The 23465-nt window shown below is 38.9% G+C and overlaps 1 protein-coding gene across 1 annotated transcript in view; it reads right to left on the bottom strand.

Annotated features, from left to right (window-relative positions):
* Nucleotides 1–23465, bottom strand: part of TIMM50 (translocase of inner mitochondrial membrane 50) — a 114947-nt gene that overhangs the window by 85519 nt on the left and 5963 nt on the right. The window contains exons 2-3 of the mRNA XM_053721726.1: nt 19325–19469; nt 19027–19058 (exon numbers count right to left, since the gene is read on the bottom strand). Of these exons, the coding sequence (XP_053577701.1) occupies nt 19027–19058; nt 19325–19469 (177 nt within the window). The remainder of the gene's footprint in view (nt 1–19026; nt 19059–19324; nt 19470–23465) is intronic.

Below are 23465 nucleotides of genomic sequence, written 5' to 3'. Positions count from 1 at the left end.
ACAGGATGACATGTCCACTAGATCTGCATACCAAGTCCTGCGTGGCCATGCAGGCGCTATTAGAATCACTGATGCTCTCTCCTGTTTGATTTTGGCAATCAATCGAGGAAGCAGCGGGAAGGGTGGAAACACATAAGCCATCCCGAAGTTCCAAGGTGCTGTCAAAGCATCTATCAGAACCGCTCCCGGATCCCTGGATCTGGACCCGTAGCGAGGAAGTTTGGCGTTCTGGCGAGACGCCATGAGATCTATCTCTGGTTTGCCCCAACGTCGAAGTATTTGGGCAAAGACCTCCGGATGAAGTTCCCACTCCCCCGGATGAAAAGTCTGGCGACTCAAGAAATCCGCCTCCCAGTTCTCCACTCCCGGGATGTGGATTGCTGACAGGTGGCAAGAGTGAGACTCTGCCCAGCGAATTATCTTTGATACTTCCATCATTGCTAGGGAGCTTCTTGTCCCTCCTTGATGGTTGATGTAAGCTACAGTCGTGATGTTGTCCGACTGAAACCTGATGAACCCCCGAGTTTTTAACTGGGGCCAAGCCAGAAGGGCATGGAGAACTGCTCTTAATTCCAGAATGTTTATTGGCAGGAGACTTTCCTCCTGATTCCATTGTCCCTGAGCTTTCAGAGAATTCCAGACAGCGCCCCAACCTAGTAGGCTGGCGTCTGTTGTTACAATTGTCCAGTCCGGCCTGCTGAATGGCATCCCCCTGGACAGATGTGGCCGAGAAAGCCACCATAGAAGAGAGTTTCTGGTCTCTTGATCCAGATTCAGAGTAGGGGACAAGTCTGAGTGATCCCCATTCCACTGACTCAGCATGCACAATTGCAGCGGTCTGAGATGTAGACGTGCAAAGGGAACTATGTCCATTGCTGCTACCATTAAGCCGATCACCTCCATGCATTGAGCTACTGACGGGAGTTGAATGGAATGAAGGACACGGCATGCATTTAGAAGCTTTGTTAATCTGTCTTCTGTCAGATAAATCTTCATTTCTACAGAATCTATAAGAGTCCCTAAGAATGGAACTCTTGTGAGAGGAAAAAGAGAACTCTTCTTTTCGTTCACTTTCCATCCATGCGACCTTAGAAATGCCAGAACTAACTCTGTATGAGACTTGGCAGTTTGAAAGCTTGAAGCTTGTATCAGAATGTCGTCTAGGTACGGAGCTACCGAAATTCCTCGCGGTCTTAGTACCGCCAGAAGGGCACCCAGAACCTTTGTGAAGATTCTTGGAGCCGTAGCCAATCCGAATGGAAGAGCTACAAACTGGTAATGCCTGTCTAAGAAGGCAAACCTTAGATACCGGTAATGATCTTTGTGAATCGGTATGTGAAGGTAAGCATCCTTTAAATCCACTGTGGTCATGTACTGACCCTTTTGGATCATGGGTAAGATTGTCCGAATAGTTTCCATTTTGAACGATGGAACTCTTAGGAATTTGTTTAGGATCTTTAAATCCAAGATTGGCCTGAAGGTTCCCTCTTTTTTGGGAACCACAAACAGGTTTGAGTAAAACCCTTGTCCTTGTTCCGACCGCGGAACCGGATGGATCACTCCCATTAATAACAGATCTTGTACACAGCGTAGAAACGCTTCTTTCTTTATCTGGTTTGTTGACAACCTTGACAGATGAAATCTCCCTCTTGGGGGAGAGAATTTGAAGTCTAGAAGGTATCCCTGAGATATGATCTCTAGCGCCCAGGGATCCTGAACATCTCTTGCCCAAGCCTGGGCGAAGAGAGAGAGTCTGCCCCCCACTAGATCCGGTCCCGGATCGGGGGCCCTCGGTTCATGCTGTCTTTGGGGCAGCAGCAGGTTTCCTGGCCTGCTTGCCCTTGTTCCAGGACTGGTTAGGTTTCCAGCCTTGTCTGTAACGAGCAACAGCTCCTTCCTGTTTTGGTGCAGTGAAAGTTGATGCTGCTCCTGCTTTGAAATTCCGAAAGGGACGAAAATTAGACTGTCTAGCCTTAGCTTTGGCTTTGTCTTGAGGCAGGGCGTGGCCCTTACCTCCTGTAATGTCAGCGATAATTTCTTTCAAACCGGGCCCAAATAAAGTTTGCCCCTTGAAAGGTATATTAAGTAATTTGGACTTAGAAGTTACATCAGCTGACCAGGATTTTAGCCACAGCGCCCTACGTGCCTGAATGGCGAATCCTGAGTTCTTAGCCGTAAGTTTGGTTAAATGTACTACGGCCTCCGAAATGAATGAATTAGCTAGTTTAAGGACTCTAAGCCTGTCCGTAATGTCGTCCAGCGTAGCTGAATTAAGGTTCTCTTCCAGAGACTCAATCCAAAATGCTGCCGCAGCCGTAATCGGCGCGATGCATGCAAGGGGTTGCAATATAAAACCTTGTTGAACAAACATTTTCTTAAGGTAACCCTCTAATTTTTTATCCATTGGATCTGAAAAAGCACAGCTATCCTCCACCGGGATAGTGGTACGCTTAGCTAAAGTAGAAACTGCTCCCTCCACCTTAGGGACCGTTTGCCATAAGTCCCGTGTGGTGGCGTCTATTGGAAACATCTTTCTAAATATTGGAGGGGGTGAGAACGGCACACCGGGTCTATCCCACTCCTTAGTAACAATTTCAGTTAGTCTCTTAGGTATAGGAAAAACGTCAGTACTCGCCGGGTACCGCAAAGTATTTATCCAACCTACACAATTTCTCTGGTATTGCAACAGTGTTACAATCATTAAGAGCCGCTAAAACCTCCCCTAGTAATACACGGAGGTTCTCCAATTTAAATTTAAAATTTGAAATATCTGAATCCAATCTGTTTGGATCAGAACCATCACCCACAGAATGAAGCTCTCCGTCCTCATGCTCTGCAAGCTGTGACGCAGTATCAGACATGGCCCTAGTATTATCAGCGCACTCTGTTCTCACCCCAGAGTGATCACGCTTGCCTCTTAGTTCTGGTAATTTAGCCAAAACTTCAGTCATAACAGTAGCCATATCTTGTAATGTTATCTGTAATGGCCGCCCAGATGTACTAGGCGCCATAATATCACGCACCTCCCGGGCGGGAGATGCAGGTACTGACACGTGAGGCGAGTTAGTCGGCATAACTCTCCCCTCGCTGTTTGGTGAAATGTGTTCAATTTGTACAGATTGGCTTTTATTTAAAGTAGCATCAATACAGTTAGTACATAAACTTCTATTGGGCTCCACCTTGGCATTGGAACAAATGACACAGATATCTTCCTCTGAATCAGACATGTTTAACACACTAGCAATAAACTTGCAACTTGGTTACAATCTTATTTAACAAAAACGTACTGTGCCTCAAAGAAGCACTAAACGATTAAATGACAGTTGAAATAATGAACTGAAAAACAGTTATAGCATCAATCCTTAAAAAAACAACACAACTTTTAGCAAAGGTTTGTTCCCATTAGTAAAGTAACAATAATTAAATTTGAAACATAAAAATTACAGAGCAACGTTTTTAATCACAGTCAATATATAAGTCTCACAGCTCTGCTGAGAGAATCTACCTCCCTCCAAAGAAGTTTGAAGACCCCTGAGTTCTGTTAGAGATGAACCGGATCATGCAGGAAATACAAGAGTAACTGACTGGAAATTTTTGATGCGTAGCAAAGAGCGCCAAAAACGGCCCCTCCCCCTCACACACAGCAGTGAGAGAGAAACGAAACTGTCACAATTAAAACAAGCAACTGCCAAGTGGAAAAATAATGCCCAAATATTTATTCACTCAGTACCTCAGAAAATGCAAACGATTCTACATTCCAGCAAAAACGTTTAACATAATAAATACCTATTAAAAAGGTTTAATGTACTTTTAACAGAGTAATTCCGGTGAAATACCATCCCCAGAATACTGAAGTGTAGAGTATACATACATGTCATTATAACGGTATGGCAGGATTTTCTCATCAATTCCATTCAGAAAATAAAAACTGCTACATACCTCAATGCAGATTCATCTGCCCGCTGTCCCCTGATCTGAAGCTTTTACCTCCCTCAGATGGCCGAGAAACAGCAATATGATCTTAACTACTCCGGTTAAAATCATAGTAAAAACTCTGGTAGATTCTTCTTCAAACTCTGCCAGAGAGGCAATAACACGCTCCGGTGCTATTGTAAAATAACAAACTTTTGATTGAAGTTATAAAAACTAAGTATAATCACCATAGTCCTCTCACACGTCCTATCTAGTCTTTGGGTGCAAGAGAATGACTGGGGGTGACGTAGAGGGGAGGAGCTATATAGCAACTCTGCTGGGTGAATCCTCTTGCACTTCCTGTAGGGGAGCAGATAATATCCCAGAAGTAATGATGACCCGTGGACTGATCACACATAACAGAAGAAAAGTAACAATGGAAGAGTTAGTTACCGCATCTGGCCAAATGGGACAAGCCCAGGTACCACGTCAAGGTCTGTTCCAAAACCTGGGTCCCTTAACAGCCACACAATGCAGGCTCACAGTCAAACAAACTGGGGGGGGGGAAATGAGCCTGCGCACCCTTAATTTTTTCCCAGTTTCCCAGGTTTTGGAAGAGACCTTGACGTGGTACCTGGGCTTGTCCCATTTAGCCAGATGTGGTGACTAACTCTTCCATTGTTCTTTATCTTAGTTGTGAGCTTGTAAGCGAGTGCTAGACTTTTTCTGTGTGCTATAATATCGTATATATTTTTTGTAATTTACCCATTTGGGACGTCCACCCAGACCTGTCTGGGGTTAATTGCCTGTGGCTCTGTGGACGGTGCAACCTCCTGAGAGTGCCGTTTTTGCACCCAGGGCTGTGCATGTTGCAGGGTCTTAGGATGTGTATCCGGTCCGGTCTGAGAGTGCTGTCCCCTTTCGTGTGGTTTTTTTTTTTTTGTTTTTTTTTTGCGCTTGCAATGGAAAGTTATAGGGCATGCCATACATGCATCAGATGTGTTAAAATGGCTTGGGTAGTCATTTTAACCAAAACTTGCAATACCCAACTGAGCATTATTGTTTGTACGAGGCTTAGCAGAAAATAACATGCCGTGTTACCAGTTGCGCTTGGTTTGTAATCTACGCCATAGTTAGCAAAGGACAAAAATTTAAAAATTCCATTAACCTTTTAACGTCGTTATGCCGCTCTATTCCGTCATAATTACACTGGGCTGTAGTGCCGTTATGATGAAATGGAACGTCATAACCGTTGGCTATCCTAAAGCCAACTGTGGTTCCAATGATGCGATCTCGGTCTGGAGGGCGTGCCTAGCATCACAGGGACGCCCCCTGACCCAATCCCATCATCGAAATCTTGCGCGTGCACGATCGCAGAATTTCAATTTGTTTACATCGGAGCGACAAATTAACTCTTTGAGTGCTAAGCATTTTCCCACCTGGGTGCGAAGATTTTTTTAAGGTTTTTTTATTTTTTTTTTAACAAATTTTTATTATTTTCAGACCCCAAGACTTACACTGTTGGAAAGGTTAGGCGATTACCTTTCCAATGGTGGGTCTTGGGGGTCGGTAGCTGCTTAGATGCCTGAGATACAGGCTTCTAAGAAGCATGCCCCCTGCTCCTATACTTATCATTGTTAAGTATAAATAAAGTTGCGCAGTGACGTCATCACATTATTGCGTGTGACGTCACCACACAAAACGGGAAGCCCCAGCGATGCCTGTCACTATACAGGCACGATCGCCGGGGTAGGAGCCCCCAAATCTCCCTTAAGGTGGGAGAGTGCTAGCGACGGCTCTGAGCCGTCATTAGCACCAGAGTGGGAAACTCTATGACGGCTCAGAGCCGTCATTAGCACTCAAAGGGTTAACCCTATCATCAAAGGGTTAAATACTTGTAACAAAGTATAGTTTTGCTTATTATTATTATTATTTTTATAACAATGTGCTGATTTTCAGACTCCTAACCAAGCCCCACAGTGTCAGATGTATACATGCGCTTACAGACTCCTGTTTACGATATATGTCTATTCATATGCAGGGGAGGGGGGGGGGGAGTGTCTGGTTTTCATGCTTTCCCAGACCCTTTCACTGGGTGTCCCAGCCTAACTTCATCAACAGTGCTAAACTGGGAGTTTTTAAGTAAGTTTTAAAAGGTTTTATACTGGATTTTTATATCAGTATCTGTGCATATTCTTCTTTATTGTAGTCTATTACATGCAGTTATATGAAAATGTGTGTACACTATCCCATTAAGACAAAAGTATGAGCAAACCCAACAGGCCTTCAGGTTTTTATCTGCCATCAAAATCTCTGTTTCTCAGTCAGAGCCAACAGACAATCACAGTTTGCTGCATGAGCAGTGATAAAGGCTTCCACGTCTGCTTGATCCTTATATAACAATTAGATGCAGAAGAACGAGAAACACAGCGAGTCTCTGCTAGAGGAGAAAAGGCTCACTTCATGCAACAACGCACATTAGATACAAACTAGCCATGAACTACTATCATCACATCTTTTAGTAAAACATGACTGTCTTTAGTTTTGGGAGAGATTTTAAAAGGGACATGGTAGTGAAAAAAATCACGTGCTAAAATTGTTTATCAATATTTTCATTATCTTTAACTGATGCTCTTACGTATGCATGATAGTAAATATTTAAAGGGACATTCCAGTCAAAATGTAAATGCACATAGATGGAGTTACAAATTTGAATACAAACATATTTGCTATATACACCTATTGACAAACATGCTTCTAGTAAAAGTTATTACTGTTTTAGTGTTGGTATTTTTCTCTGCACGTGCATGTGAAGCATAGCTAGATATTCTCAGTGCACCAGCATTTTAAATACTGCAGCTGCTAAGAGCATCAGTGGGGCTTGTAATCATGTCAGCAATTAACAAATTGAGTCATTACCAGATGATACAAGCACCTTAGGCTCTCTAAACAAGTGCTGTGTTTAAAATGCTGGTGCACGGTGCATACTTAAATACACTTTGAAACAGCTATAGATTTAATTAGAAGCATTTTTGCAAATACGTGTATATTACACAAATGCTTCTATTCAAATCTAAAATGAATCCATGTGGATTACAATTTTGGCTGAAATGTCCCTTTAAAAAAGTAGATGAAACCCCAAATTTTTATTTTGTGAATCAGAGCAGACAATTTTTTAAAAAACATTTCCAATATAATATTATCATCAAGCTTGCATTGTACTTATGGTATTCTTTGTTGAAGAGATACCTAGGTGCTGCCATCTAGGGCTTTTGTAAAATGTATAAAAACTGCCGACATGTACTGCAGGCACGTGCACGCTCCTGAGCATACCACGCCACTTTTTTTAACAATGGATACCAAGACAAAGAAGAAATGAGATAAGACGTCAATTGTAAAGTTTTTTTAAAAATTGGATACTCTCTCAATCAGAAAATATTTTTTTTGTGTGGTTTATTTCCCTATAAAACAAGTACAGACTAAACATACAGTGACGGGACTCAGAATATCTATTGCCTAATTACTAATGCAATATACTGGCCTTTATTTACCTCTATCTTGCTTTTCGTATTAAAATCTTTTAAAGTTGAGTGTATAAGGGTCTTATTGTCTGAACCCTTTATGCAAAGAAAAAGCCAAACATAAATCAGAATTTATTGACCCTTTAACACTGCTTTATTCCACACAGCCATTGGTTGAACACAGTAGTGATCCATTTATAACTGTCCCTATACGTCCTCAGCAGAGGGAGGAGGAAACTCAGGGCTCATTGCTTTACGGAAACTAAATCTTTACACTTTTTTTTAATACTATTTAAATACTACTAATATATTACAATTATATATATACACACACATACATACTATTCTCAGACTAATCTGTGATTTGAATATATCATAACAACTAGATTTTATTTAGTGTTTAATGTCCTTTTAACAAGGTGAATATATCCCAGGGATAACAAACAAGGATACACAGGTATCTGTAACTCTGCTGAATGTGTGTTTTTTTTCTGTGCATTTGTATAAAGACCATATGCAGCCTTTGTTCTGTATAAAATGTCTCCTTTTGTCTGAAGAAGTGACAAGGGTCACATGTCACCTCTGTGTGAACACCCCCGCCCCCACCTAACACCCAAACACACATGCAGCACGGTTCTGAATTGTATGGGACCCTGACAGGAGGCAGACTGGACATAAATATGTCAATAAAACCGCACAAAGGGAGAGATGATATAAGGAAGCGAGAGATGGGGCAGCGCACAAAGAACGAGAGGGAGAGTGAGCAGTAGACAAAACAGAAGATTATTTTTTAAAAGGAGACGACACCCAAAACTTTTCTGTCAGGATTCAGATAGAGCTGCAGTTTTAAATGGATTTTCATTTTACTTTTATCTTACATTTGCTTCATTCTCTTGGTATTCTTTGTTGAAGGAGCAGCAGTGCACTACTGGGAGCTAGCTAAACACATTGGGTGAACCCATGACAAGAGGCATATATGTGCTACCTCTCAATGGTGCAATGCTGCTACCGAGCCTACCTAGATATGCTTTTCAAAAAAGGATATAAGGAGAATGAAGCAAATGAAATAATAGTAACTAGGAAAGTTCCTTAAAATGGCATGCGTTATCTGAATCATGGCTTGGTAGCAGCATTGCACCATTGAGAGGTAGCACATATATGCCTCTTGTCATTGGTTCACCCAAAGTTTCATTTTAACTTTACGGCCTCTTTTTTAAAAATGATTTTTTTACAACTATTAATTATTAAGTCACAGATTTAAAGGGGCAGTAAAGTCAAAATGAAACTATCATGATTCAGATAGAGCATGACATTTTAAACAACTTTCCAAATTACTTTTGTAATTAAAATTGCTTAGATTCTTCTGGAATCTTTATAGAATAGTAAATCTAAGTAGGTTCATAGGCACGTGCACGTGAGCTTAGCACTGTTTGTGACCGTGTATAGCATTGCTACAAACATTGGAGTCTATTCCAATCCTCTAAAACGTATCAAATAATCTATTACAAAAGTCCTCATAGACTTTAAAAGGGCCATAATAGACGGAAAATGGTATGCTCTAAATTCATAAGAGAATGCAATTATAAGACGATCGACCCTAGACAAAGGAGTTAAACACACAGTAGAAGTATCTCCTAGGACCGGCAGAGCACTACTGGTCCAGAGCAGAAACTGACACTGATCCAACCAGCTGCAGAGGTTTAACACACAGTAGTGTACGGTCGATAATTAACTATTAATCGCCCTTTAAAGGGTCTAGTCAAAATTAAAAACTTTCATGATTCAGACAGGGAATGCAATTTTAAACAACTTTTTAATTTACATTTATCATCAAATTTGCTTTGCTCTCTTGGTATTCTTTGTTAAAAGCTAAATCTAGGTAGGCTCGTATGCCAATTTCTAAGCCCTTAAAGGCTGCCTCTTATGACAGTACATTTTGACAGTTTTTCACAGTAAGACAGTGCTAGCCATAAAGATAACATTGTGCTAGCCATAAAGATAACATTGTGCTCACTCCCGTGGAGTTACTCATGAGAAGGCACTGATTGGCTAAAATGCAAGTCTGTTAAAAGAACTGACATAAGAGGGCAGTCTGCAGAAGCTTAGATACAACACAGAGCTAAAACGTGTATTATAACAATGTTGGTTATGCAAAACTAGGGAATGGATAATAAAGGGATTATTCATCTTTTTTAAACAATTAATGTCAAGTAAACTGTCCCTTTAATGGTGATAATTGTTGCAAACACTGCTGCCATAGAGTGCTAAATACACGTGCACATAACTTTGAGCCTACCTAAGGGTTACTATTCAACAACTAAACAAATTTGGTTACAGAAGTAATCTGGGAATTTGTTTAAATTGCATGCTCTATCTGAATCATGAAAGATATACAGTGTATATATATATATATATTTTTATTTTATTTATTTAACCGTCCCTTTAAATTAACTGCATACATTATGAATTGATATTAACTGGAAAAAAAAAATAGTAAAAACAATTATTTGTAACATGCTTAAAGGGACAGTCAAGGCCAAAAAAAACTTTTATTTTTCAAATAGGACATGTAATTTTAAACAACTTTCCAATTTACTTTTATCAAAAATTTTGCTTTGTTCTCTTGGTATTCTAGTTGAGAGCAAACCTAGGAAGGCTCATATGATAATTTCTAAGCCCTTGAAGGCCGCCTCTAATCACATGTTTTTGTATTTGCTTTTCACAACAGGGGAGAGTAGTTCAGGTAAACCATATAGATAACATTGTAATCATGCCCGTGGGTTGTCGCAGACACTGCACTAATTGGCTAAACTGCAAGTCAATAGATAATAACTAAAAGTCATGTGATTAGGGGCGGTCAGAAGGTGCTTAGATACAAGATAGTCACAGCAGTAAAAAGTGTATTAATATAACAGTGTTGGTTATGCAAAACTGGGGAATGGGTAATAAAGGGATTATCTATCTTTTTAAACAACAAAAATTCTGGTGTTGACTGTCCCTTTAAGAAAGTAAATCCTAGCGTTTTACAAACGCTAGGATTTACTATTGAAACAAATAAAGGGGACTTTCATTCATTAAGTGGAAGATACTTTATGTAGAAAGCTCCTTTATTTGTTTCAACCGATCCCTGTTCTTAGCTGCTACAGCAGCCCACAGCTAAAAACATTATTTTGCTTGGAGGTCACATAATTTTGATCACCTTTTTCAAAATTACAAGAGAACTTGAAATATTTCCTGTAGTTGCTCAGTTTGGTGTATTTAGCAATCTGCTTCCACCTAGTGGTATTTGTCAGTAACATCCTGAAGAAAGCAGGCAACAGCTGAAACGTATACATAGGGGCATGAGTAATAAGGCTGCATCCGCAAGCTAAGCAATAATCTTAACCCCTTAACGACAAAGGACATGCCAGGCACATCCTCCATTGGAGGTCACTTAACGACCAAGGACGTGCCTGGCACGTCCTCTGGGATTTGAAGCTCTGGAAGCGATCCTGATCGCTTCCAGCAGCTTCTATGGTATTGCAGTGATGCCTCAATATTGAGGCATCACTGCAATACCTTTTTTGGCACACCGATGCAGAGAGGGCCACTCTCTGTGGCCCTCTCTGCATCGGCCAGCAATGGTGCCGATCATTGGTGGGTGGGAGCAGCTGCAGGGAGGTGGGTGGGTGGCCCATCGCTGACAATCTTCCGGCCAGCAATCTGAAAAGATCGCCGGGTGCGTGCATGTGCGCGCCCGCAATCCGGGCTTAACAAAGTGGTGGGAGAGGGTGGTGGTTGTGAGTGGGAGAGGAGAAATATTTTTTAAAAATAGATCTAGGAGGGGGAGGGTATGCAGGGGGGCAGCTACACTACAGAAAAAAGTGGTTATTTAAAAAAAAAAAAAAAACACATTTAAGTGCAAAATAGTTAGTGGGGGGAGGGTTAGAGAGCTCTTTGGGGGGGGGGAGGTTGGGGGCTAAGGAGAGATTAAGCAGAATATATATATTTTTAAAAAAAAGAAAAAAAAGCCTTTAATTTTAGTACTGGCAGACTTTCTGCCAGTACTTAAGACGGAAGGATAATTGTGGGGTGGGGGAGCGAAGAGAGCTGTTTGAGAGGGATCAGGGGGTCTGATGTGTCGGGTAGGAGGCTGATCTCTACACTAAAGCTAAAATTAACCCTTCAAGCTACCTAATTACTGCTGGGCATACAAGTGTTGGTGCGCAGCGGCATTTAGCGGCCTTCTAATTACCAAAAAGCTATGCTAAAGCCATATATGTCTGCTATTTCTGAACAAAGGGGATCCCAGAGAAGCATTTACAACCATTTGTGCCATAATTGCACAAGCTGTTTGTAAATAATTTCAGTGAGAAACCCAAAGTTTGTGAAAAAGTTAACATTTTTTTTTTTATTTGATTGCATTTGGCAATGAAATGGTGGCATGAAATATACCAAAATGGACCTAGATCAATACTTGGTGTTGTCTACTACACTAAAGCCAAAATTAACCCTACAAGCTCCCTAATTAACCCCTTCACGGCTGGCCATAATACAAGTGTGGTGCGCAGCGGCAATTAGCGGCCTTTTAATTCCCAAAAAGTAAATGTCACAGCTATAAATGTCTGCTATCTCTGAACAAAGGGGATCCCAGAGAAGCTTTTACAACCATTTGTGCCATAATTGCACAAGTTGTTTATAAATAATTTCAGTTAGAAACCTAAAGTTTGTGAAAAAGTGAACAATTTTTTTTATTTGATCGCATTTGGCGGTGAAATGGTGGGATGAAATATACCAAAATGGGCCTAGATCAATACTTTGGGTTGTCTACTAAAAAAAAATATATACATGTGAAGGGTTATTCAGGGATTCCTGACAGATATCAGTGATCCAATGTAACTAGTAAGGCTGCAACTAACGATTATTTTCATGATCGATTAATTGTCCGATTATTTTTTCGATTAATCGACTAATCAGATTAAAAACAACAATATTTTTTCCTATATTTAAAATGAAATCCACATACTGAGTGTTAAAAATTTAAACTTTCAACTAAAACAACAAATTTACATTAACACAACTGTTTACCCAATTTTTAAGCAGTAGAACCCATTTTTATAATTAAGTAAATCAAGACCACAGACTGTTTGAAAAGAGGTAGAACTATCACTGTTTATAACATTCGGTTATTCACTCTTTCAGAAACTTTGCATTGAAATGCAAAAATCTCAACCTGTCCACATGCTCCTGGTTGAGGCTGTCTCTCTCTTTGCAAGCTATGTTGCCTGCAGCAGAGAAGAGGCGCTCAGATTGTGTTGAGGTGCCTGAGATAGATAAGTAGGGTTTTGCCAAGGTGGGATATTTATCTTTGATAGCTCCATCAATGCAAGGGGCCTCTCAACAAAGTAAGCCTGGACTTTATTCTAACATAAAAATATTTTGAATATCTATATGTAATGGTAAATAACCAGCTATAAAATTAGAGAAAAAAAATATCTTGTCCGCTCTTAAAATAACAGATGTATACTTATAGAGGTTGAACTTGGTACATAATACATTTAAATAAAAATATTAAAAAAAAAAAAAAAGTCAAAAGCGCTAAGGACTATATATCAATAACAGAACAAAGCCTTATACATTTATCTATACAGTACATATAATCAGCAATAACATGCAATCAGCTAATAATAGTGCAAATCTAGGGCTAGGTGTAAATAACAAGTTTGTCACTATATCATGCAAAGCACAGTCCCAAATCACCTGATTTAATATAAACAATACAAATGACGACTACTATTTTATTTCTGGGTTGCACATAAGCCAGGACTAGTTGTAAACCTATACTGTTCTGAAAAGTAAACGTCTGTAGATGTCCTTTAGGCTAAGGCCATAACTATAAAACACAATACTATGTGCAGGAGCTCATAAGAGTGAAGCAGCTGTTAACATGCACAGACAAACTAATTGCAAACCAACTAATCGATTATGAGATTCGTTGACAACTATTTTCATAATCGATTATATCGATTAGTTGTTGCAGCTCTAGTAACTATCGCTAATTTTGAAATAAAAATGGTTTGGAAATAGCATAGTGCTACTTGTACTTGTTGCCCTATAACTTGCAGGAAAAACAAAGAACATGTAAACATTGGGTATTTCTAAACTCAGGACAAAATTTAGAAACTATTTAGCATGGGTGTTTTTTGGTGGTTGTAGATGTGTAACAGATTTTGGGGGTCAAAGTTAGAAAAAGTTTTTTTTCCCATTTTTTCCTCATATTTTATAATTTTTTATAGTAAATTATAAGATATGATGAAAATAATGAAAGTCCATTTAATGGCGAGAAAAACAGTATATAATATGTGTGGGTACAGTAAATGAGTAAGAGGAAAATTACAGCTAAACACAAACACCGCAGAAAATGTAAAAATAGCCCTGGTCCCAAACGGTCAAAAAAAGGAAAAGTACTGTGGTCACTAAGGGGTTAAAGGGACGTGAAACACAAAAAAAAAATATTTCATGATTTAGGAAGAACATAAGATTTCAAACAACTTTCCATTTTACGTCTATTATCAAATTTGTTTCATTCTCTTGGTATCATTTGTTGAAGGAGCAGCAATGCACTACTGGTTTCCAACTGAACAAAAAAATGGTTACGATTCAGCGAGCTATTGTTTTTACTCCTGTGCTTCCACCTTTCTTCAGAGTCCTCCTTTTATATTAACCCATTACAGGTTAAAGGGATAGTATAGTCAAAATTAAACTTTCATGATTCAGATAGAGCATGCAATTTTAAGCAACTTTCTAATTTACTCCCATTATCAATTTTAATTTGTACTCTTGATATCTTTATTTTTTTTTAAAAACTGTAATGTAAGCTTAGAAGCCGGCCCATTTTTGGTTCAGCACCTGGGTAGTGCTTGCTGATTGGTGTATAAATGTAGCCATCCAATCAGCAAGCGCTACCCAGGTGCTGAACCAATATGGGCCGTCTCCTAAGCTTACTTTCCAGCTTTTTAAAATAAAGATAACAAAAGAACAAAGAACAATTGATAATAGGGGTAAATTAGAAATTTGCTTAAAATTGCCTGCTCTGACTCACGAAAGTTTATTTTTGACTATACTATCCCTTTAAGGAAGCTCCGTGTTTTCATTCTGGATGCCACCATCCTGGAGCTCACAGACGAGGTTGCTAGCTTTGCCGCAGCTGTATTGTGCGTTTTGGGTTATTATTAGGGTGACCATATTGCCGCTTTAAAAAGGGACACAGGAAAAATACATATGTCAGGGTTCTTATACAAAACATTTCTTTAAACAGCCCTGACATATGTATTTTTCCTATGTGTCCCTTTTTAAAGCGGCAATATGGTCACCCTAGTTATTATACACAATGCAGGGTGGGAGGTCTATATTTTTGCAGTTCTTATACACAGTTTAGAAATTACATGACATATGAAGAAAAAAATAAAAGGCCACCTAAAAAGCAGAGCAAATGCAGCCATTGTGAAAAATGTATAGCACCTGCTCTGTATCATGCATGGCAACCTGAAGTGCACAATACAACTGTCAAAAATTCGGCAACATCATTGGTGTGTGAAACGCGCATTTTGCTGTCACATGGGGCAAGAATACCTAAGCTTCAAGGTTGTGATGTCAGCATGAAGATGTGAAGCTCCACCAACTGGCACCAGTAATGGGTAAAATCAGAGAACGGTTTTGAAGAGTTTGGTTAGTAGTACTAGTAACAATACTATTGTAGTAATACCCAGCAGTTCTATGTCCCTTTAAATCATTCCAGACTCATCTGTATTGGAAATTTATTTCAGGGTACAAATTAAAGAGAAGAAATCAAGCTTGCCCAGGTAGGCACAGAATATAAAAAAAAAAGTTTGCTTAGCCTAATTTTTATACATCTGCTTTTTTTTACACTTTATAGCAACGTTAGACAGAAGCCAGTAACTTGGTAGGTGTCCTATTTATACATGTACTGGGTACTAGACATGTGCATTCATTGCTTTCCGGTAGCAACAAATGCCAAATATGTTGTATGCCAGTGGCGTTCGCCTCTATTCAGTGGCGTATTTAGGTTTTGTGCTCCCCAAGGCACTAAACATTTAGCTGCCCCCCCAAAAAAAGGTTTTAGACGTTTCTTTGCATACTTTCATCAGGCAGTACTGTGAAATTTTTATAGCATTTCCATAACAAAATGTACCTCCACACGGGCGCACACACTCATCTATCTATTGCTGCAATATAAATATAACAAAACACAGATTTCTTGAAACAATACTAAGTGCTGAAAGCCAGCAGCAATAGCTAGCTAAAGAAAGTTTCAGAGCTACCTCTAAACTGTAAGCTCCATGGGCAGTCTCATTATACCCTCTAGAATGTAAGCTCTTTGTGCAAAATACCCCATTATATACCTGTAGAATACTTCTAAAACAACTTTAAGCTTCTTTCAAATATAGCGACAAAAAAGTGCTGAACCCTCCCAATCTGCCGCCCTAGGCAAGTGCCTTCTTTGCCTAGGCCAAAATATGCCCCTGACTCTATTCTATTGTGTGTTGCACTTTCACATGAAGATATCCAGCTATGAATAGAGCCAAATGCTGCTGGCAGCTAACATTCAGCATTCGTTGCTTCCAAGTACCCTTACTGTAGCAGGATGAAAACTGAATATTCTGTTTCTGCTATACATGTATGAGCATTTCTGTAACATTATAGAAATGTGTAAACATGAAAGTTTAACAGGTTTTACACTAGGGATTGTGCTACCCATAGCTCCCAGGGTGTTTGACTGGTAAAATATATATATATAAAAAAAAGCATGTGCAAGGATTCACATTTATACATTTTGTAATTGGCTTATGTCTGTCACATGATACAGGGGGAAGGAAAATGGAATGAATTTTGACATTTTTTAAGAAAAAAAATAAAATGAATGCCATTGCATTGTATTTATACTATGCATTTGTGGATTTTGCAATTGTATTTTATTTAATAGCCCTTTAAGTCGTATTCTTAGTCTAAACACAGAGGCAGATACTTATATTAAAAGCATTGTGGTGATATTTTAAAAAGGGATCTGTCGTGTGATCGAGATTGCTGGTGAAATGTTAAAAATGGCTTGAAGGCAGTCTTGCCAACAGGTATTTTACTATACATCTTTATACATTGTAGACATAATTTAAAAAAAAAGAAAAAACAACATGGTTTGTAAAATCTCGACAAGACTTTAAATACATATTATAGCATAATACAATAAAACAGGGCTCGACAAATCTGGGCGTCAGGGTGCTATTGGCGCCTTAAAAAAAAAAGCACCCTACCACCCTAGTTTAGAGCCCCAAGTCACCCAAAGGGTGCCCCCAAGTTACTTCTGCTAACTGCAGCTTGTTGCTACCAGCCGCCTGGTGCGGCTGGTTCCTTTCTAGACAACATGCCTGGGAACTAGCTACAAGTCCCATAGTGCTGTGTGGCCAATAATGGTGAGATATGGTCTGAGAAGGAGGGGCTGCAGACTGTGCATGCGGAACGGTAAGACCAGCAGAGACACTGCTAAGCAAAGTTGTATATGCTTCTCTTAATGCACCCTACCGAAATATCCATTTCAAACAGCACTTAAAGGGACAGTGTACACTCATTTTCATATAACTGCATGTAATAGACACTACTATAAAGAAGGATATGCACAGATACTGATCTAAAAATCCAGTATAAAACCTATTAAAAATTGACTGAGAGCACCAGTTAAGCTCTGTTGATGAGGTTAGGCTGGGACACCCAGTGACTGAGGGGCTGGGAAAATCGGAAAAGCAGACCCCCCCCCCTTCCCTGCATATGAAAAGACAGATTATACAGGAGCCACAGGAGTCTGTAGACATCAGTATACATGTAAAACTTTGGGGCTTGGTTAGGAGTCTGAAAATCAGCACAATGTTATTTAAAAAAAAGCAAAACTATACATTGTTACAAAAACACCACCAGATGGGTTGTATAAATGTATCATCCACAAAAAATGTATGCAAAGAAAAGTCTAGTGTACAATGTCTCTTTAAAGTGAAGGTAAACTGATTAAAAACAGGGGCACTTTCATTCATCAAAATGTTCATTTCGCCGTTTTTGTACAAATACTTACCTTTTATTCTGGAAGCCGCTCCAGCGCTTCCCCCACCCGTCACAAGTCTCTTCATACGTCACCACTGACGAATCCGGCTTCCTCCAATCACAGCTTCCCTTCAGGCAATGTTTGCTTTGCGCCGGGGGGGGAGTCGTGATTGGAGGAAGCCGGATTCGTCATTGGTGACTTATGAAGAGGCTATATATTTGTAAAAAAAAAAAAACGGGGAAATGTAAACTTTGATGAATGAAAGTCCCCGTTTTCAATAGTATTTTTAAAAACAGGGCACTGATTCATCAAAGTTTACCTTCACTTTAATCCGTGACTTCCCTTTTCACTGTAAAGGAGATAACAGAAATTTTTTTTCTTGGTTGAAAAGAACTTCCCACTTTAGTGTCAATTCTTTTCCCTGATCGTTTCCCATCCGATTAGAAGTCATCATGGGTGTAATTCCTGCATTTTATGCACCACCGCCACCTGCTGGCAGCAAGTAATATAGCAAAACCAAGTAAAGTATACAGTACATGATACAGGATTCATTATCAAGTCAAGGCACATTTGTAAAATATTATACATGTTAAGACAACTTCCTCTATGTAATGATGCAGGTATACATACTGTATATACATACACGCACATATATATATTATATATATATATATATATATATATATATATATATATATATATATATATATATATATATATATATATATATTATTCAGAAAGAACATACAATTGGCCTCAGCAGAAGTCAAAATATAAGATAAAGCAAAATAATGCACATTTTGCAAACAAAATGACAGTGGGTAACCTTGTCTACTCCAGTAAAAAATTCAGACTGACTATTCCAAATAAAACAAGTTGTGGGGTTTGTTTGGCCATTAAAACTATCTGCAACAACGTGTTAGTGTATTCATAAAGTTTTCACATTTTGAAAATATTTTAAAAATTTAACGCAATACTACAGAAGTCTTGAAATTACAAGGTGTTTATGACACTTTATGATCCTAATCCTTGTCTCCATTCAGTTACCACTGGCCTGTCAGGGATATGTTATACATAATTTAGGATCAACTACCTTCTAGATGTGGCTCATGGTCTCAGTTTCATCTAGGTGCAATTCATTATGATACTGCCCACTAGTGGCAGGTCATGATCATACCAGCTGCTAGGGGCATCCTGGTACACACCATCTGCCTTTACATCTCCAGACAACATCCATCATAACTACAACATGGTTCACAAAAACTAACTTACTGTCAACCATGCTAGTCCAAGGCTTGACAAATCTGAGAAGCCTAAAATTATTTCTGGATTTAGCTATCTACATCTTTACATAAGATAATTCCGTGGCTTCAAATGTATTGTACAGCTCCTCAATATTCACGGTGGCTTCTAGGTTTCAATTACATTTGTCAACCTTGGTCTAACGTAGCACCACAATATAAAGGTGGACATCACCAAACAGCTCCATGTGCAGTAGGACCTTACCGTGTTCCCCTGCTCATCCATCGAGTTGCTGCCTGAAGATGAAAAAAAAAAACAAAGGATTATTTTTGTGAGTACCAACTACTCACAACCATATATGCCCACCTAATATGTCAGCAAACAGACTCGGCACGCTCATGTTTCTTGCCAGAGACACACAATACAGTTACATCGCCTTCATCACCAATATTCAGTTGAGTGCATCAACTCACTTCATCAAACATATTCACATCATCTATATATTTCGGACTTTTTATTACACACACACACACACGCGCGCCTCAACCCAGTCTCTTCTCACCAAAGATATACACGACAGCCCCACTTCCTGCGATACCCAGCAGCCCGGCCATTCTCAGGACTATCCTTTTTGCATTTGCCGTGTTCTCCTTTTGTTTTTTCTGCTGTTCTTCTGAATTTATAGAGCCTGATGGGTCTGCTGGTACCTGGAGGAGAGCAAAGAGAGACGCTAGGTGAGGAGAAGTAGGGACAAACTGCATATTAGAGGAAGAGGAGAAACTTGTAATGTTAAAATGACATTAAAAGGGACATAAAACCCAAACATTTCCTTTCATGATCCAGATAGAGAATACAATTTTAAACAACTTTCTAATTTACTTCTATTATCTAATCTGTTTCATTCTCTTAGTATCATTTGTTGAAGGAGCAGAAATGCACTAATGGTTTCTAACTGAACACATGGGGGAGCCAATCACAATATATATATATATATATATATATATATATAGATATATATATATATAGATATATATATATATAGATATATATATATATATATATATATATATATATATATATATATATATATATATATATATATATATATATATATATATATATATATATATATATATATATATATATATATCCATCCACCAATCAACAGCTAGAACTTGTACATTTTGATGCTAAAGTGCCCAGATTTTAAAAATTCTATTAAAAACAGGGGCACTTTAATTCATCAAAATTTACATTTCACTCGTTGTGAAAAAATACTTACCTTTTAAACTTGACAGCCGCTCCAGCTTGCCCCGGTCGTCGCAAGTCATTTCTGACGTCAGAAATGATGGATCGGTCATCCTACAATCACGGCATCCCCCCGGGAGAATCAGTGTCTGATTCAACGCCGTGATTGGAGGAAGCCAGATTCCTTATTTTAGACCCAGGAAGAGGCTTTGCAATGGGCGGAGGAAGCTGGAGCGGCTGTCAAGATTAAAAGGTAAGTATTTTTTCACAACACAAGTAAATTGTACATTTTGATGGATTAAAGTGCCCCTGATTTTAATCACATTTTTAAAAAACCGGGCACTTTAGCATCAAAATTTACATCAGTAATTTAATCATCTACATTTTTTTTTTTTTTTTAGAAATTTGATGAGTGATCTCAACTAATTATGTAACTGACTGTCATATTCAATATGTTAGGCAACGGATGATATTTTAGGTGATGCCAAGTGAGGATAAAACGGATACATTTATGTGTGATATCAGTAGTGGTATCAACAATGTTACTAAAAATAAAATAAAAATGTAATTGTTAAAATGTTTTCTGCATATATAATTAGTTCAAGGCATATACAATGTAATGCCTCTTTGGAGTTGATTTATCAAAGGCTTTGCAAGCCTTTCGACCCCATAAGACTGTAGGTTCTCACAAGAGAAGCTGCCCGCCGTATTTAACACAGCAGCGGTCATCATCCTAACCTTTCGCCACCTCTCAAGTGGCAAATTTCAATCTCCCTGGTATATTCGGGGGAGACTGACAGCTCCTGCCCGTGCGGGCAGGGGGTGGGATTGCACGCAAGCGCAAAATAGCACTTGAAAAGGCATAGTTTGCAATACAATTACAAATAAAATAAAGCTTTCAAAATTGCAAGCACTCATGCGAAGCTTACAATCAGGAAATAAAGTTATATTTATCAAGTAATATTTCTATGTGTGTGTCTCAATGTTGTATTAACTCCTCAGAGAGGGTGCATACTTAGAGATAACTTCTCGCCACTATCCCCGACAGGCCACCCCACTCCAAGTTAGAACCCGCGGCCAATTTACTAGTTAGTTAACTCCACTCTCCTCAAAGGATTTCCTAGAGGCACCAATTAGCAAGCGTTACCCAGGGTGCTGAACAAAAAATGGGCCGGCTCCTAAGCTTAGATTCCTCCTTTTTCAAATAAAAATTGATAATAGGAGTAAATTAAAAAGTTGCTTAAAATTGCAAGCTCTATCTGAATCACGGAAGGAAAATTTTGGGTTTAGTATCCCTTTAAAGGAGCTTTGATTTTTGATCTCCCCAGGTCCCTTTTGATGTTATTAAAGCAACTAGAATTATTGAGAGCGAATAAGGTCCGAGTGGAATGAGAAATGTAGATACTAAAGTAATTAAGGGCCTTGGTCTAAGGTTGTTGCAGGCAAATGGTTAGTAGATTTTGCCTAATTCGACAAGCCAGGACCTTCATACTTATGATAAAGGGCAGGAGAGAGCAGACAACCCTGCCTTGTTCCATTTGCAACCGCAAAACTATCTGAAAGGCCTCCATTCACTCTAACCCTAGCAGTGGAGGACTGATACTTAAAATGTGTTATATCATGTGATCACCTGGACCTATCCTCTTTGATGAGGCGGATAGAAAGCCCTAATCAAGACAATCAAATGCCTTTTCAGCATCTGTAGAGAGGAGAATCTGCTCTATATCCATCTCGTTAGCATAAGTCATAAGCTGAAGGGCCCATATGGTGTTATCACGCACCTCCATGCCGTGGAAAAAGCCAACTTAATCAACAAGAATTACATGAGATAGAATAGTACTGAGCCTTGCAGCTAATATTTTGCCAAATATTTTAAGGTCAGTGTTCAGGAGAGAAATTGGACGATGGTTCCCTGGGACATCATTTGGTTTCCGCAATGAGTCTCCAAGAGAAAAATATGGAATTGCCCCTTCTCGCCAATACATTTCAATAGCTTAAGCAGATGAGATGCTTATAGGTCTTTACATTGTTTATAATAAGATGTTGTGAAGCCGTCTGGGCCCGGACCCTCTTTGAGGGTTATAGGGCCCTCTAGGGCCTCAGACACATCCAGAGAATTTCGGTATCTTTGTCTCTTGGAGATACTTATGGAGTTTGATGTCATAGTCGGGTTCTCTGAGTTTTGGAAGATTATACAAATTCTCGTAAAAAGGTGTAGAAGACAGAGATATGCTTGCTTGCTATCACCGTGTCTCCTGAGAATTCTTGAGTTTGAAAATATAATTTTAAAAAAATGGCAAACAATGACCCTCCTTTGTCACCACCATGAAAACATATTTCTTTAAAGAAAGGGCTGTCCTATGTGCTTCCTTTTGCAGATGCACATTTAACTTATCCCTGGCATCTGTCAGCCATCTAAAATATCATATTCTATGCGGGTGACGCTTGTTGTCGTGCTCAGCATTAACAGAGCAGAGTGTTCAGGGAATGAAAATCATAAAGACAAAAATTATTTAGAAGGGCTCTTTGTTGAATAAAAATCCCTCAAGCCACCACCTTATGCGGTTCCCAAATACAGCCCGAGTTCTTCACAGATGGATAATTTATAGAAAAGTATTCCCAAATTGAATTGGTAACAGGTTATAATATAAGGGGATTATGTAAAAGGGCATAATCCAGTCTCCAATTAAAGGGAACTCAATGACCGTTCGAGATCTAAAGATAAAGAAGAGTGGTTGGACCACGATAGATTATGGATATCCGACTGTGCAGCCAAGTACAAGCTATCCTGGCTCAGGAAGAGATAGTCCAACCTAGAGCAAATATGTCAAGGGTTTGAGAAAAAGGTGAACTCTCGAGTTCTAGGGCGTTGGAGTCTCCAAACATCTACTAAGGAAATACTCTCTAAGCCCTTGGAGATGGTCTCCATCGATTTACCTAGAAAAGAGCTCTTCCGTGGGAGCAATTAATATTGGGGTATAAAGCTGCATTAAGATCTCCTCCCATTATCACCGTCCCGTGTTTTACCTCAAGGACGTTATTACAGACTCCTAGAAGAATTCAGGCTTGCCTGGTGTTGGGGGCGTATACATTCACTAAAGTCATTAGCCTATTGAACAACATCCCTGTCAGTATAAGGCGTAAGTAAATTTGTTTAAAAGATGGAAATAGATTATTATTTTTTACAGAATTAGAATTCAAGTAACCAGCGGGAAATTCTCTGGAGGCTAGACATATATATATATATATGTTAACAAATATATATATATATATATATATATATATATATATATATATATATATATATATATATATATATATATATATATATATATATATATATCATGTCAATGATACAATAGCTATTACCTCTGGACACATTTTCTGCATTTTAGTGTGCAATATAAAAAATAAAAAATTTAACTAACATAATAAACAATAACCGATGGGTAAAC

This window comes from Bombina bombina, chromosome 7 (assembly GCF_027579735.1).
Source record: "Bombina bombina isolate aBomBom1 chromosome 7, aBomBom1.pri, whole genome shotgun sequence".
Classification (NCBI taxonomy): domain Eukaryota; kingdom Metazoa; phylum Chordata; class Amphibia; order Anura; family Bombinatoridae; genus Bombina; species Bombina bombina.
The sequence above is the reverse complement of the archived record's forward strand: the minus strand, read 5'-3'. Positions and strand labels throughout refer to the sequence as shown.